An 18,111-nucleotide genomic window follows, 5' to 3' on the forward strand; every position below is an offset into this window, starting at 1 on the left:
CAATCTTAAGCACAGCAGCGGTGTGTTAGGTTTTGTTTTTTAGAGTTTTATTTATTTAAAAATATTTAAAAAATAATTTAAAATTAAAAAATTAATTTTTTTAAAAAATACTTCAGCATCACCGAACACACTTATAAGCATGATTGAGTAACAATCCAAAACTTTTTTGATTTCCATTTCGGTTGAAAACTAATATTCATTATAATTGTTGATAAAATTAATTGAAAAGATATAAATATACCTGTTTATTTTTATATTTTAAATGTATTTTTAAAAATAATTTTTTTAAAATAAAAAAAATTATTTTAATATATTTTCAAGTAAAAAATAATTATAATTACACTTCAAAACACGCTTGAAAAAAAAAAAGATAGAAGTTGCATAAATTGAGAGAAAATATTAAAACTAGAAACCATGAACTGCAAGGTATTTTCATCAGTGTAATCATTTTTTTCCAATGCTTTCTAAACCATTCACGTTAATATTACATGTTGTGATAACCGCATGATTTCTCATAAAATAATTTTTTTTCACATTAATAAAAAAAATTATTAATTAAAAGTAAAGTAGTAAAGATTGTAAATTTAATTCTATAAGTATTCCAAATAATACAATTAAATTCAATTATACATTTGAAATAAAATTCAAAGGACTTGAATTGAAACAAGGGAAAACAATCATTGTAGTAGCTTTAATTTTTATTAAACTATAGCAAAAAAACCTATTTATTTAGTAAAATAGTTTCTATTATTTACACTAGATTCTATATGTAATTGCATTTTAAACCTTAACTTATAAAAACTAAAATAATTTATTTTTTACATATAAAAATCTATCTCACAAAAGTTGATAACAAACATGTATTTTTTTAAAATCATAATTAAATCTATTTCTTAAAACTACAACTACAGAAACTACAATAATACTTAAGAAACTATTAATTTGATCAGAGTGCTTTTCCACGATATTAATTTGATGATTTTGTGTGATTTTAATAACATGTAGTAGTGTCCTATCATTCCATTGGTTTCATCATCAATGCATGACAATAACCTCTTTTTTTGTTTGTTTTAAAACAATTCTACACAAATTTCTTGGTCATTTATTGTTCAGTGATAGAAAATCCACACGAACAAGTTACCATTCAAAATGTAAACAGAAAACTGAAAAAAAGACCTTTCAAGGCAAAAAAATGCTACCGATAAAAGAGACATTACTACGCCTACAGATACAATTGCTATGTGTGGGCACATCCATTAGCATCCTGCTACATAGACGCCTGCTTTACTACCAAATTAGGCTGACAGAAGATCTACGTGTTGCGAAGTGACCCAAACCACCGATTATTTCAAGATGAATGAATGATCAAAGGAAAAGTAAGAGAACGAAGGGGTGGGATTTGCAAGAACATGGGACTTCACTGACTGCTTATGCAAAGAAGACAATAGCCAACTTTCCCCACATTAGCTCGACAATTTGAAGATTTATGTACACTCGTTGCCTTCCATCATAATGGGGTTAGTTGGTAGGCTTGCTTAGTGCTTTCTCAAAGTAATTGCGTATCTCAGGCATAATGCGTTGGATCAAACTAGATGACCTGCATGTTTCACAATCGAACCTGCCCATTAACCTTTCGAAAAAGATGGCCTTATTTGTAGGAAAAGAAGAAACTTTGAAACTCATTTATAACTTAACCGGGATATGTTTGAAATATATGTTGAAAAGATACTCAAGACACCACTTCAGATGTCAAAATACGCATTTTAAAGAGGTGTGAATTCCAAATCAGAGCCTTTTGTTCTTAAGAATGCTTTTCACAATTGCTCTCCATTTGCTTGCCCGATCCAATTAAAAAAACCCAAGACCTCAGTCTGATTAACACCATGCAAATTCCCAAATACTAGAAACTCATAACCAATTCTGGGAAAGATATGTGCATTGAGAAGATAACATACCATGGCTTGGTACATAACTTGTCGAATTGTTCCAGTATGAACAGAATGCATGCTTCCCTTAATGACATAGCATTGAAGCCCTCGGACAACTCGTACATGAGAGAAACGTTTTCCACAGAAATATCCTATTGTGAGACAATAAGAATTCGTCAGACCACCTCTCAAGCTATCATGTGTTAATAGTGTTTGCTCATAGCAACCATTAACATAGTAAATCAGTTACCTGTGCAATGGTACATTCACAGAGACGCTTTAGGCCATCCAAAAGATACTGGTCAGCAGCTCTAAGCAGATCCTGAGCAATATTTATATTGACTTCCACTGATCCTGTATATATGAACCTAGAAGTGCACGAGGAAGCTATCAGAATTCTAAAGAACATTTGCTTTAACATCTAAGAAAGAAAGCTTAGAATTCACACCTCATCATCAATTCAAAAACATCCCATCTAATATTTGGGATCTCCACATCTTTAGCATTCCTTTCCTGCGTGTCATGTTTTAATGTGATTAAATCAAACATCCGTTTACCATCTCCTACCACAATTCTTTTCAACTGGAATATATTAACTGAATGCAAAAGTGCACAATATTGCACAGATCAGTTTAATCAGTCTAATGATAGTCCTTAACAACCTGAGCAGCTCATCAATAACAAGAAACACTTATGTGAAGAAATCTGATGAATTATGAACTCTCAGAGACAAAACATGACAGTTGGGTAAAGGTGAATGGTGCATGCATCAGTGGAGAAGGCAAAATGATAGAGGGGAGCAAAGCTATTTGTAACTAAAAGCCAATAGAAAGTTCTTAAAAAAGTCAATTCTCACTCTATAACCCCCGTCAAACATCGCACGGAAAGCATCCGAAGAAGCAAGCAGACAAATTCGATGAGCATAGAACCGTTTGCCTGATAACAGCAAAATTACACTCAATATTAATGTTAGCAAAAATCCATAAACATGCAAACCATAATTTATCATTACATAAAAAGACATTTTATCAAACATAAACTTGTTGCAAAAGTCGGTACCTTCAACTAAGAATGTAACATCAGACAATGTAGGATTGTTAACGTATTGCTCACCCAAATACACCTAAGGAAAATAATAAGAACATTATTTTGCTGCTGTTGTTTATAACCTCAAAATATGGGCTTAACAATGTACTCAAAGAACAGGCTAATAACTGTCAAACTGAATTATAAAAATTTAACAATTGCTCACGAAGAGATTAAAAATGTTTTTGAAATAATGGGATTAAAATAAAAACAGAAAGTGGCATGGACCAAAGCTCTCAATGAAATGGAATTGCAAGTCAGAACCAACAATCTATAAAATGATGAATAATTAGAGGTCGACCACACAATCTGTTGCTGTAGATGTACATCCTGCTGGTCAAACCTTACAAACATGCTAGAGGAATCTATACATGTAGAAAGAAATCAACATGAAAAGGAGTTTCACCAGTGGGGTAGGAGACAGAGGAGCTGAATCCACAGGAGAGACTAGTGTGGCTTTGGTAGCCAACTTGTACAAGGCCACTGAGCCCTCACGTTGCTGCTTCAAGCTTCCAGACTCGAGAAGCCCCAACAGCAAATCTAACCCTGTAGGACGCATTTAGAAACAAACCATGAGAAACTTGTCCCGTATAAATATAACCATTACATATAGAAAGACCATACAATTTGGCGGATCGAAAAGTTGTACCATTTTTATGAAGAAAAATTACTTTTCGGTCATTAGGAGTACAAAGATGAGCAAGAGCCAAAGCAATTCGTCTCTGAACATTCCTTTCTGAAACCCGCATCAAATATAAGAGATGGTTCAATACCTGTTCAGAAAACCACAATCATGGCACTGCTGATAACAAATTGTACTCGGAACTTCTTTCTAAGCTAACATATCGGGCAAGAAAGACAATTTTAAGAACTAACATAGGAAAACAGTGATGAAAAATATCATTTACATATATGAGAACTTACTCGTCCATGAATCTTCTCCTCTAGCCTTTTCATTGTTTTCGCAACACAATCCTTTGTTTGCTGCAAAGTATCAGATTATAACAATAAGAGCTGGAAAGAGTACTGCAATAAACTGAATAAGATTGGGAAGGAAGTAATAATCTACCAGCTCCATCAGTGTGAGAGGTTATTCAAGTTTTTAGCACAAAAAAAAACAGCCAAGGAAAATCAGATATAACACTATGAAACATACTTGTACAATGAATTCTCCATCTTGGAGTTTCTGGAAACCCCCGACCTTGATAAGATCTGCAACGTTATCCTACGGGAGAATCCAAGTAAGTTTCAGTACATTCCAATTTTGGATAAGGACGTAGGGACTAGCAGTACCAGGCTATTCTTTAAGCAATGAAGAGAAAAACTTAATCATACCTCATTATCAACAAGACCATATAGGGTAAATGCAGCATTATGTTGGAGTGGTCCACTTTTCGAATCAAGGAGCCTAAGTAATGGGACGATACCACCGTTATGGGCAATGCCTGCTTGGTTGTGCGTTTCCTGAGATTAAGAGGAAATAAGGTAACTGAGAAGATGTTTTTAGAAAGCCCAGAAAGTAAATAACCCTTGCAAATCATACTGCATTGTTTATAATATTTAATCATACACAAGCAGTTACCATTCCATGGAGACAAAACTTTGTCTTACAGTTGATTAGGGGGTCATTATTTTTACTTATAGATTTCCTTTTCTTTACCTAGGGACTACAGAGATGCATTGAGGATCAAATTCTAAACCAAAATTTCCTGTTTGTGTGGTATGGTTTGCACAAAGCCTGTTTCAGGATAGAAGCAAGTAGTCAAAAACAGGAAGAGGATGTGTCAAAAAGAGTGAAGAAGTCCGTTTCTTGATAAAATAAAACAGAAATGTCTGCCAAAATAATGAGTCCCTTCGCTGATTTGATGCTTAGAGCTGCTTTTTGTGCAGTCTATACTACAAGCACACATGCACACGCAGCATGCTCAACAGACAACAAGAGGTATATGTATGTTTTTAAATATAGCATGACTCCACGATAGGATCAAACAATAACCTGTGCCAACCTCCCAAGTGCAAAGGCTGACATTTCTTTGAGCTGCACATCTGAGGACTCAAGCATATCAATCAATGGCTTCACAGCTCCTCTCTGAACAATGTGCACCTGCATGAACCTTGTTCTAGTTAACTTGAAATGAGTATCAAACACATAGATGCACACGTAAGGTCAAATCCTTTAGGCCTTGAAACAGGAATGGTATTCAGTCTACCTTGCAATCAGAATCAGCAGCTGCAAATTGACCCAGTAACAAAGCTGCTTCTCTTTGGCTTTCTGAACAGGAAGAACTGCACCATATATAAATTAAGAGGGATATCCGTGAGGACCTTGCAGCAGACAATTATATTATGAAAAGAGTGACTGAGCAAGAACAGGCAACATTGTCCAGGTCAGCAATACCTTAGCAATCCAATTACAGGTTGTAAAGCACCAGCAAGAAGAACTGCTTTCTTTATGTGTGGGGAAGAGTGAACTAGGTTTCCGATCACACCAACCTGACAACGAGCCCTTGCACGGTCAGTTAGTACATAAAACTCTACAATCAGAACGCAAATACAGCTAAAAAGTTGAGTTGAGAATTAACCGCTTCGTAATGTATAGCAGTATCCTCTGATCGAAGCATTATTACAAGAGTGGGTAAGGCATTACATTCTACAATCTGCAGATTTACTCTTCAAGTCAATAATAGAACCTATACCACGAATTAATATTAGTGGATGAAGAAAAAAAGAATCCCCTCTACCAGATTTTTGTTCTCGTCATTTTTAAACGCAAGGGTCCGCAAGGCACCTGCAGCTGCTCTCTGTACCTTATTATCAGCATGCTCAAGCAATTCAACAAGAAAGGGAATCGCACCTTCAATCCTGAATACATAATCAAAGATGCCATAAAATATATATAGTAACAATTGAAACCATACCCAGGAAAAAAAGAGAGCTGTCCATATAAGCAAACCTGACACGTGTTTTAATGCCACTATTCTCATGGGCGAGGTTAGTGATTGCATCAGCTGCTCTCTTAACAACACCATTGACTGCTCGTGAGTTATCAGCACTCTTATGTCTCTTTAACAATTCCACGAGGTGCGTCAGAGCTCCAGCATCTACTATTAGTTGTTGATGCTCTGGCTGATGAACGGCAGATAAGGGAATCATAAAATCAGGAACAAAATAAGGAAAGGGTAACATTTTCATGTGGTAAACAGAAAGTCTGTATCTGTAATCATGTTCAAGCAGAATAAAGTTAATGATATACATTGTAAAAGAAAATATGATTTGCTAATTACAATAAATTTTATTATTGTATTCTATTTATTGCAAATTTATTTGTTTTATTCACCATTGTGTGTTCCGCTACCTGATTGCCTGATTAATGCGTAAAAAATAAACAGCAAGCTAAAGAAACCTTTGAAATAATCATGCGGCACTACAATGAGAATAAGAAAACATCTAGCGGTAAAACAATCAAATTAACTTTACTTTTACTGCAAGAAGTCCAAGAGCGTAAGCACTTCCTTTCTCCACTTCATGTTCATGCAGTTTTGGGCCATTTTCTCCTCTCAGAGGTGGTGGTGTTTGAAGGTGCAACACCAACGCAGGTACCGCACCACAATTCACTATCGTATCCACTGCTTCCTCTACATAAAACGCACCCAATAGTTTCACATTAAATTTGGAAAAAGAAAATGATAATGATAAGAATAAGAATAATTCACTATATTGAACAATTATTTTATAAAAAAATCCAAAAAAATTAACAAGGTACCGTTCTTGGCAATTTGAGAGAGGGCGTTAGTGGCGCGCTTGGCGGCGGCGCGATCGGCTTCGAGAGAAGAGAAGGTGGAATTGAGGATATCAACTAGCGATTGAATACTGGACGTAAGTTTTTGGTGAGTCTCAAAGCCGTCGGTGGCGGGAATCTTGTGGCGGCTTTGATTTTCGTGTTCGAAATCCTGCTCTAATTTTCGCTTCAAGCTCTTCCTTGTCGGGCGATCCATGGAGAGAAATGGATGGTGGTTTGGGGATGAAAAGAAAGGCGTGCTTGTTAGGTTTCTATGATTCTTTGTTGAGGCGAAGAAAGGAATGGGGAAATGGGGATGGATTAAATAAAATAAAAATATAATTCTGTTTAGTTATTCGGTGAGGTGTAATGAAGACAGGACCCGCGAAATCTTTCCGTTTTCCTTTGTAAGTCGACAAGTGTAATATTGCTGTTCCCGCCTTTTAGTTCAAAAAATTTGAAATTTAGGTTTTGCCGCGGGAGTTGTCTTCTTTTACTGGAGAGAACAAAAGCAAACGATGCCTGCCTGGGACTGCTAGGCTGGTTAGTGGTGGCTAGGACTAGGATGCTATGGGCTAGGCTGGTTACTGGTAGCTACTGTGGGATCCTTGGGCTCTGCATTGATGGGCCTCGCTTCTATTTGAAGCATGAACTTTCACTCTTAACATTTCGTTCCCCCTCACCGACCAAAAACAATTGCGTTGCAGGGGAAAAAAAATATTGCTTACAATAATTATTGTACTGCCTTTTATTACTTGGACAGGATTGTGACTGGGTAGAGCTAAGGGCGCCAGCTAGGAAGCATTAAATGGGGGTGTTTATTGACCCGATGTCTACGAATATTTTTTTTTAAGATATAGATTGGTAAAAGTTTTGGAATAATGATATCAATTCTAAAAGGATTTAGAAAATAGTTTAATATAAATATAATTATATTTTTAAATATTAATTTCTGTAAACACAGCTATTTTTAATCGTATTTGTTTAGTCAGAATCAAAATGCATATTTTATGCAAACTAATTAATCAGTTAACTCTTAATTTGATAAAGATTTTAATTGTCAAGAAATATCATTCAAGATTCAATGGCTAAGAAAAATAAATGAGACAAATTGATGTTGTAGAAGAGATAAGGGCAAGAAGAGGGGTAATGAGTCACCTAAGATATTGAGACTCCGTTTTCAACACACTCGATATTGTTCAAAATATCTTAATGAGATAATTCTAATTACACTTTAAAATATCACAAAATAAGGTCTTAGTTAATTCTTAATTAACCTCAAACAAAATCTCTTATCAAATTATAACCTCATCTAGTGTCTTCCAAACATGTTATAATCGTTTCCTTCGAGTTTTTCTAACAATACCACATGCGTCGAAGATGGAGTTTGGTGTCCCTGATGGCCTGGTTATTTTTTTCCCCATCCTCTCTCTTCGCCATATAATTTTGCACCTATATTTCTTTCATTGTTCATTGATCTTAAATCTCATATACGGTCATTAGATTTTCATGAAATTTTAGGTTGACTTTTGTATATATTAATTATTCTGAATGAAACATGGATTTTGAAATAGCCAATGTTCTCAATAACAGTTTTGTTCAAAATGCAAATTATGTTATTTTCATAATGATTTTATAACATGTGCCATCTTCCAAGCACTTTTATTGAACTTGTTAGAATGGCAAAAGACCAATTGTCCTACGAGAGCAAAAATTTTAATTGATTGGGAAAAAAATAAGCTTGCTTGGTGTTTTATTGTTTCAGTTTATGGACTCGTTATTTGGTTTTTTTTTTTGATCTTGTCTATTTATTGAAAAATATTTTTCAACCCGTGAAGTTTCAATATAATATTTTATAAATAATAATTCGTATGTAATATTATCCAATTATTTCAATCACTACCTTTATTTTACTGTCATCACTTCCTCATTCACCATTATCATCTTTATTTTCACCACCACTATAACTGCCTCGCCACCACCTTCTCCTATGTTGAAAAGTCTTTTATATGTAAAATATTATACCAAAAAATATTTCTTGAGTGGGGTATTAGAAAATACTTCACATATAAAACGTTTTACGAGAAGAAAAAAATGAATTTTTTTTTCACCCTTGTTTTCTTTTCTTTCAATCACATGATTTTTTTTATTGTTTTAATTGGATCCTCTAGCATTTACTTGTTTTGAGTTATGGCTTGGAGTTTGGTTCAATCAGGTTAGTACGTGCTACTCGTGATATCAATAAAATATTTTAATATTGGATTGATTAAAATAAAATTCAAAAGGACTTGAATTTAAACATGGAAAAACAATCTAGCCTCTTTTTTCTAAAAAAAAAAAAATATCCCTTTTAGTGTATTTTTTATTTTTTGACTCTGGATTTTGGCCACCTTTCTTTCTCGTTCGTATAGTTTTTCAATCATGTGAGTTCATTTTTCTTTACATTGATGTCCCCGGGTGTTACATGTGAGAGAGAAAGTCTCTTGAGTTGTTCAATTTTCAACAACCAAAATACTTGTTCCGGTCTTAATGGACTCTATTCAATGAGAGGAGCTTCATTGTAGGTTTTTTTGCCTTCAATTTCTATCGGAAAAAATGGACCGGAGTTGATAAATATTTTTTTTCAACTAGGTTTTGGTTTTTAGGTATAATTTCAGGGTTTTTTAGGTTCATAAAATAACTTATTAACATTCTATGAGTGGTTAAAATGGTTTGAATTGGGTTCAAAATGCATTGCTCGCTTATTCAACCACTTTGCTAGTGGCCAAAATCTGAAGACTCGGACAACACATCTTCTGCTTTGGTTTTATTTAAAAAAAGTTAAGGGGTAGATAACATTTCATCCGCATGTTGACCCGTTTTAAACAAAAAGAGTCTAGTTATGCTAACCTGACTTGGTAACCTTACGTGTATGACTTTATTCTCTTGCTAGCCAAGCAAACCTAAATGTTTTGCCATTTAAACCCATCTTTTTTTATATAAAAAAAATCAACCCTTGAATTAAATATATTAAATTGTATAGAAATATGTTTGAGATGCCTTGCATGCTTTCAAGTTTTCATGTCCCGAGTAAAATTATAGCTTTTTTTCTGCTGTTCAACACTTTTTTGCTTACAAATCACAACGCTTTCTAATAATTCATTACTTTTTTTTTCTGTACTTAATCCAATTAGTTTTTTGTTTGTGTCTATTTTTAACATTGTACTATTAGAAAAGGCGTCATTTATTAAAGTGTCAAGATGTTAAACTTGCAAAACAAATAGTTGATTCTAAAAAATAAAATATTAATTATAACTGGCTATAAAAAACAACTTGTTCGGTTAGTTGTGTTGTTGTCCAATAAAAGAGGGGTAACGTGAGAATAGTTGTATTGGAACTTGTATGCATGCTATTATTATTTTTGTATGTAAATTATTAAAGTGTGTGGAAAAATAAAGGAGAGAGAAGAAAAAAAATGGAGAGATGTTCGGTTACGGTTAAAAGGCCCAATCCTCTCCTTTATTTCACTCCTACCCCCCTCCCTCCCTCTCTCTTTTCATTGGGCTAGCTATCAACCCAGACTTAATTGGGTTTGACTGGTAAACCAAACACGCTGCAAACTAGGCCTGGTTGGGCCTGCTGGTTGGTCTGGTTGGGTATGCAACCGTTAATTTTATTTTTTAAAGATGTGCTATCAACTTTTTAGTGATTGATGATGACGTGAAGAACAAGCATTTAGCTAGGGAAAGTAAATAAAAGGCAATTTGTCCATGACCTGGAATTTTTTTTCATAGCTTGTCAGAGGTGAGCTGGTCTACTAATTGCTACATGGAACAAAAGAAAAGGAAAAAAAAAAACATGAATAAGTGGTTTGATTCGACATTGCCTAGTTTTACTTTACACTGCTCAAAATTTAAATATGCGAGAACTGACATCTGAGAGTGCAAGTAGTGTAGTGGGTGGGTAGAGAAAAGTAAAGTCAATGGATTTTTAAAAGCAAAAATATTAAAATGTAAACCACACAAAAAAAAAAAAAAATTATATTTTGTTTATTTTTTCTAATAATTTATTTTATTTATTTTAAGTACTTTGTTCTGTGAGGGGGGGTTCACCTAAAAAAACAACAAAGAGAGATATAATAGTATGTCAAACCACTTTTCAACAAAGAAACTTATTAATTTTTATATCAATGGTTTTGATTCGATAAAAATGAGTTTGATAGTGATTTTTTTCTTTTAAAAATTCTTTAAAAATGAAGATTAAGATCTGTTTATATACAATTTCATTTTATTGATTTTTTTAGGTGATCTTAGAGTTTTATGCTGTTATTAGGTTATAAATCCATCTCCCTATTTTTTTTAACATTATAATGATGGTTAGAATCCAGGTCTGCAGCCTAGTACACGTGACAAAGTTATCTATTTTTTATTAAAAAAAAAACAAAGGGGTGTTTGCACTTAAAAAGGAAAAAAATGGCTTATGGGCCAGCCTTATGCCCAAGCACTTGTGCTTTTCTTATGGGCCTCAATGCGCCAAGCCATCCAAGTCTACACATATATTTTTTCCCCTTTTTTTCTATAAAAAAGTTTCATCATTTGAATTGTTTTTTTCCTCAATTTCATCCTTAAGTATTTGGTCGATTATGATATGTTATTCATAGTTTATTATCTTATAATTAAAAAATATCATTAAATTTAATGCAGTCCATACCTTGGGTCGCGAGTTTTGTGAGTTATTTCAAGTTGACCCGGGTCCATATAATATATCATAATCTTGATATTAATATCATATTTCAAGTTAAACCACAATTTTATTAATTGTTTAAATGACATTTGGACCCTCCAGCCTAGAATATTTTTATTTTATGGTTATTTGTTTTTATTCTTAAACTTGGTTATGTTAAATCAACCTACACAATTGAATTTGAAATTCAAACCAGGTAAAAAATTAAGTGCGAGAGTTTTTAAATCTAACCCACTAAATGAAATTTAATCACAATATCAAAAAAATCCCCCGCCACTTATATATTATTTTTACATTCATTTTTTTTACTCAAACCTGCAAGCCAAGACTAGTTAATGCTAAATTTTCAATCGGACGTGTCTGATCCCAATCGAGGCACCATCTTCGGCGTGCTAATGAGAAGGGCTAAGCAGTTGGGCCGTAAAGATCTAAGTGGACCCCAAAACAAAAAAACAACCCATAATCTTAGAAATGCCCCACATGGAAATGGCCCAAACCTAAGCCCAAACCATAATAATCCGGAAATGCTAAACAGATCGTGCTATGGTACAAGAGGGATCAGGCTGTTCCGTGCCCGTGCTCCCAAGTTGTAACTGTGCTGTGTCGGCTGTGAATCGTGATGATAAAGCTTAAAGGACACAAAATAAAAAAAAGAAGGCCAAAGAAGGTTCCTTGGTGTTTGCTGCAGACATGACCTCAGATTCCTCTACCGGCGCATTTGCAGCCATTTTTAAGTGCTTTAAGTGTTGTCGTCTTCACTCTCTCATACAATTAAATGACAACAAAGTCAATCAAATCTCATAATGGCCAGGTTTTTGTCTCTGAAAGTCTGAATAATAAAAAGGGAATATCTGATCTTCCCCCACACACAGCTCTACCAAAAATTCACGGGCTCCTACGCCTCTATTAATTTCCCTTACTTAATTTACATCCATGGATGCAGAGCTAGGACACCTCTCACCTGGCTGTGGAAGTAGCCACGTGAAATTGTACTGTTGCGCTACGTGTTGCTGGTATCCCAAGTGCCATCAGGAAAGACTCCAGTATGTTTCCTGCAGGTAGCCAAAAATTAAATATCCATGTCCTGACTCAACCCATACCGAGAGCATAATCAAAATCAAACAAAATCTACCCTGCGTGAACTGCCAAACTATTTTCATCGCGTGTACTTGAAAAATTAATAATTAATCAGATCCTATACGCGAGGTAGATTAGAGGCAGTAAACGTGTGGTGGCGGGAATAGCTCAGTGAACAGAGCAGGTGGTTTTTGTGATGCCTGGTGGTGTTTATCATCTAACATGCTTAATCAATTCATCAATACCCTGTAAAAATGACAAGAATCTAATGGTTGTACACAAATTTAACTGAGATCAATATCTATCTATCTACATATAGAAAGACTTGGCCTTGACTATGCCGCATGTTTGTATTTCCACCCTGTATGAAAAAAAACAATGTCTAGATGCTGCAATTACGTTTCAAAAAAATAAGAAAAACTATCTACTATCCTCCTCGACCAAGCTAAATTTTCATGTCATGAGATACAAAATTATACTTTTATTATTACAGTCCAGTAGTCCACGATGCACGTGAATGGATAGCTATGTGACTGTGGACATTCCCTTTTCCTTTTAGTTTATTTTGTTATGTCTGTATATATGGATATGAACTTGCACACCACAGAGAGTTTGCATGCTTTTTTGAAACACGGTTGGCCAGCCGCATGTATGCCAAATGTCTAACATGCAATTAGCTTTGGAAAGCATAGTTAACGAATGATTCAAGCATGGTATTCAGCGCCAAACCTTATTCTTCCGGAAAAGCTTCGACCTTCCCTGCCCGTCATCAGTATCAAGATCCGATGGGCAGATTAACATGTTTAGTACTGTATCTCCTAGACCGCTGGGCTTCTTGCTGTGTTAATGGTAGTAACTAATTATAACCCTAACAAAGGACAGACAAATATGAATCCACATTCTTTAGATAAATGATTCCCAGTTAATTTGTTTTGCTTGCAATTCCATGTGAACATGTTCTTAATGTTGTACGCTCGTGATTTCTTTATGTGAAAGAAACTTGACAGTGTTCATGATATAAAGAAAGCTAAGATTTTTGGACGCCGGAGGAAGTAGTACGGTTTATAGAGACAATATGGGGAAATCGTAAAATTGAGAACTGGAGTTTTTTCAGTACGATTTCTTATTTTGCTCTTGTTTTTACTCTAGATGTTATTCTTTATGGATTCTCGTGACACTGCCGTTTGGTATTGCAAATCTTTCTCTGGCTTTATATATTAAAAAATTAAAATGCACCATTTCACTTCGAATCAATTAATATACAAACTTGTTCAAAAAAGTTAATATACAAACTATATAATATTGATCTTTGAACATTTTAAGGATTTTTAGTTAGTACTAACGCAGGAGATTAAAAACTCCCACAAAAAAAGAAAGTTTGCCCTCTATGTCACTTTCTGCACAGGGTAGCAGGGCATTTCTCCTGATCTGATCAACGATTTTGCCCTAAAGTTTTCTCATTAATTATACTGTTCATGGATCATCTTAGAAAAACGGGGACTAAAGGACAGCTGGGTTAAAATTATAGAGATTTGAAAATAAATTTCTCATAATTACCTATACTGTTAATTTCAACCCAGCTGGTCAAAATAAGTCGAAAGGAAAGCAAACTGTTCTGTTGGGTTTTTGATATATTTTTTTCTCGTGTTACCCATACACGCTGATCTATCACGTACGCTATTTTTTCTTCAATGTGAAGTCATGAACTTGTTGTTTGCAGGAAGAAGACGACAAGGGAAATGAAAATAATGAAATAATCAAGAAAATATGAAAGGGAGACAAGATCTTATCACACTCTATATAATACAACATACATGTTGTAGACATAAATCACAGTCGCAAGGGAGAGAACCACACGAGTGTATGAGATCTGGGGACATGGCGAAATGGGTGGTGTGGGTTGATGCTGATTTGTAGTTGTAAGCTGGGATCTAGTCAAGATCGAGCTCCACACTTTTTTTGCGAATTTTTTTTGTTTTGTTTGCTTATAGTGGAAAAATACAGTAAAAGCGTTGACCATAAAGAGTCACCAGTCGTCAAGAATCTAAATCATGTGCAGAGCTTGGCAATCTTTGTTAAAGAAAAGTTCTGTGGAAAACCCAGTTCAGAATTTCCTTATACTTTAGGGACTCGATTGGGATAAAATATTCTTCAAGGACCTCTATTCAAACTTACTTGAAGCATACTTACTTACATTACTATTCAATCTTTCCTGCACCAGGCTAATTTACAAGAACAGCAATGGCTGCATGAAGCATACTTACTTGTACCTAACATCAATAATTTCACGTACTACCATATCAAAAATGAATTTTTGTTTTTTCATACACCTAACTAATTAATTTCTGCATTTATGTGATAATTAATTGGTAAGTACTGAGTTTATGATTTAGTTAGGGCAGTTAGATTTAGTTAGGTCAGATTTGAAGGCTGTATATTCTTGTCTGAATTCTGCATTTACGAGCAAGAAAATTGGATGGTTGGGTTGGGCGGGTCAGGACGTTTCAATTCGAGTAATTAATACTGCAGGCTTGCAGCGCATTGAAACTTTTTGTTTGAAGAAAAATGTTTTTTAATCTCTCTTATAGCAAGTGATGCTGCAAATCTATTAATTTCTGTTGGGTTTGAGGTACAGATTTTTTTAAAAATATTTTTTATTTGTAAATATATTAAAATATATATTTTTAATATTAACTCATCAAAAAAATCCATAAATATATAAAAAATTAATCTTAACTAATTTGTTTTTTAATTTTGGCCAACTCACAATCCCAAACAGGGGTGAAATCTTCACTGATATTAGTATTTTTATTTTCATGATCTTTATGCATATTGATAAAGACAAATGACACGTGGTTTGATATGAGCTTATTTCACTCCCATCCATTTTTTAAATGAATCGAAGAACAAGCGACAACATCCACCCATGCACCCAATACTATAAGTCTATAACATCCAGTTGCCAGGTCATATCAGCTAATTTATAATTTACATTCAAGGAGTAAAATTGTTAAACAGGACAAGATCACATGTCTCTCGGCAGATATAATAATGTACAGCTCGACCGTCCAAATCGGTCAAATGGTTTTTGTTTTTTGTCATTTAAATTGCAGTAGTAATTTAAGTATTTTGGTGACGTCAGTCTTGAAAATAAATGAAAACTGCCAATTACGAAACTACCACCTAGCAGAAAGAAAGGCGAGCATGTCAGCCGAGGAGGTTCATATACAGAGATCACATGGTCTCGCCCTGCAAGCATCTCTGTATTCGTTATAGTTTTATCGCAAACTGGAGGTCCATTATATAACCCTTGTTAACACTGTTTGTAAATTTAATGAAATTCAATAATTTTTTTCTTTTTTTTTCAAGTCATTAACTAAAAAATAACAAAAATAAATTTTTATATCAGACTTGAATTATAAAAATATCAAGAGACCGGATATGTATAATTTTTAAAGTGTGAGGACTAAATAAAACTATGTGTGAGCTTTAAAACCATCACCCATTTGTGGTGCATCTTTTACTTTGGTCCCATTTCTTTTAATTTTATTTTTAGTTAATAAATTTGATTTATTTTCCCTCGAATTTGGCTAAAAAAGATACAATTGCTAAAAAAAAAAATAAATCAAGGACCAAATTTAAGAAAAAAAACAAAATCTTGAACAATAAATCCACGATAAAATGTGAGAGAATGAACAATGATGTATGCCTAATAAAAAAAACCCACATCCTTTAGGTTTTATATAGTTAAGTATAAATATAAAAGGTGTAAGTTTTTTATTGTGTAGGTGTGCAGGTTCAACATCTCATACATTATTGTTGATGAAATGTGCAAATATGAGCGGCATGCCATGAGTTTCAGAAAAAATATATTATGGTCCTCAAACCTCAATTGTTTTCTATTTTTTTTTCTAAAAAAAAATTAATGCTTTTTATTGTTTTTTCTTTAATTTTTTTTTAATTTATATTTAGATTAGTACTAATTAATTTTCTCTTTTATTTTGTCTACAAGGCCTCTTTTTAGTGATAATTATTTTTTTGGTTATGAATTTAAATTTGAAGAGTTTTTATGATTCATCTGTATTTTTTTTTATCTTTTGTGTAGATGAAATCTATTTTTTAACATATATATTTTTAGATAATATTTTTAATATGTGCAACTTTGCATGGTGTTTTTTTCTTCTTTTATTTTATTCGATAAATTTAATTTGTGTTTCTATTTTTACTATTGCTCATTGGAATAAAAAAAATATTTTAATAAAAAAAATTAGCAAACATAATTGGATAAATATCCTATATTTTAAAATTAAATATTTTGATTTATATCTATCTCTTGATTTTTCAATTTTTATTTTTAGATATCATTGATAACTTTTTATTTGTTAATTAACACATATAATTTGTGATTTATTTGATTACATGTATTTGTAAAATTCTTGATTTGAATTTAAATTTTTTAAACTACATAAAAACTTGCATGCATATTTTTTTTTAAAAAAATAAAAATATGTGGCACATGATGGAGCACGGATGACATGACATAACTAGTATATGATAATGGAGGTTACTTTACAAGATTTATAATAACCAACAAGCCTGCTCAAACGACAGAGAGAAGTTTCTTTCCCGAAAGAAGGATTCTCAAGCTTCATCTTGGAATCAAATTCGATTTATTGAGGCCACGAAATTTGCTTTAGTAAAGAGAGAAACGACTCCCCTCCTAAAAACAAGTGTTGATAAGAAACCACCAACATGTGAGGGAAAGCCTACTGAGATAAAAGCAATCCTACATTCCTACAGCTAAAATAAGCTTTAAAGGTTATAAACGTTAATAAATGTGTACAAATAGTAAAGTAATTAGCAAGTGAAAGCTTTGTAGCTTCTCTAGGCTATGGTATAGCTTTAGTTGGCTATTTTGGTGCCCTATTCTTTTTTATTCTTTTATTATTATTATTTTTATTCTTTATTATAGTTGCTTGGTGAGGCTTATTGTACGCAGTCGTTTCTACTTTGTCTTGGAATCGTTCTGGCTCAAATACACTGCTCTATGCCTTGAACGAGGAGCAGTCGTGGTTAAAGACAAGCAGATGAACAGATCTTGACCGATCAAAGCTGTTGGTGTGTATTCTTCTAGGTTTTCGATGAAGTGGTTTATGACAAAAAGAAATGTGCTGGAATATACTTTTGTAATTTTATTTCAGTTTTACTAACAAATTAGTATTTTTCGGATCAGCTTTTGTAACAATTATTATTATTATTATTATTATTATTAATGTAAGTGTTCGACTTAACTTGTACATGTCTCCACTAAACCCACAGATCCTGAAGTTAATAACCATATAAATCTCCAGTGACTATCATATTAACAATCACAAAGCTCAAACATGAAATTATAGGAAAAACAAACCTCTTAATTCAAATTCTTATAATTAGATCATACTAGATGATTATAAAAATAAATTTTAGATCTAAGTAACAGTTAAAAGAAATCATCCACCGACTACCCTGTATATTCATAAA

General features: G+C 33.4%; 1 protein-coding gene across 1 annotated transcript; it reads right to left on the reverse strand.

Annotated features, from left to right (window-relative positions):
* Window positions 1–932: 932 nt before the first annotated feature.
* Window positions 933–7,198, reverse strand: LOC118061697 (ARM REPEAT PROTEIN INTERACTING WITH ABF2). Its single transcript, XM_035075230.2, has 19 exons — window positions 6,778–7,198; window positions 6,492–6,649; window positions 5,968–6,140; window positions 5,756–5,876; window positions 5,597–5,671; window positions 5,413–5,507; window positions 5,225–5,300; window positions 5,011–5,118; window positions 4,350–4,478; window positions 4,171–4,239; window positions 3,939–3,998; window positions 3,664–3,787; window positions 3,421–3,560; window positions 2,988–3,051; window positions 2,785–2,864; window positions 2,377–2,441; window positions 2,179–2,296; window positions 1,956–2,080; window positions 933–1,597 (listed from the first exon to the last, which is right to left on the reverse strand). The coding sequence occupies exons 1-19, from the start codon at window positions 7,007–7,009 to the stop codon at window positions 1,519–1,521; spliced, it is 2,091 nt and encodes a 696-aa protein (XP_034931121.1). The 5' UTR covers window positions 7,010–7,198; the 3' UTR covers window positions 933–1,518.
* Between the last annotated feature and the right edge of the window lie 10,913 nt (window positions 7,199–18,111).

The sequence above is a fragment of the Populus alba genome, chromosome 5, assembly GCF_005239225.2.
Source record: "Populus alba chromosome 5, ASM523922v2, whole genome shotgun sequence".
Classification (NCBI taxonomy): Eukaryota; Viridiplantae; Streptophyta; class Magnoliopsida; order Malpighiales; family Salicaceae; genus Populus; species Populus alba.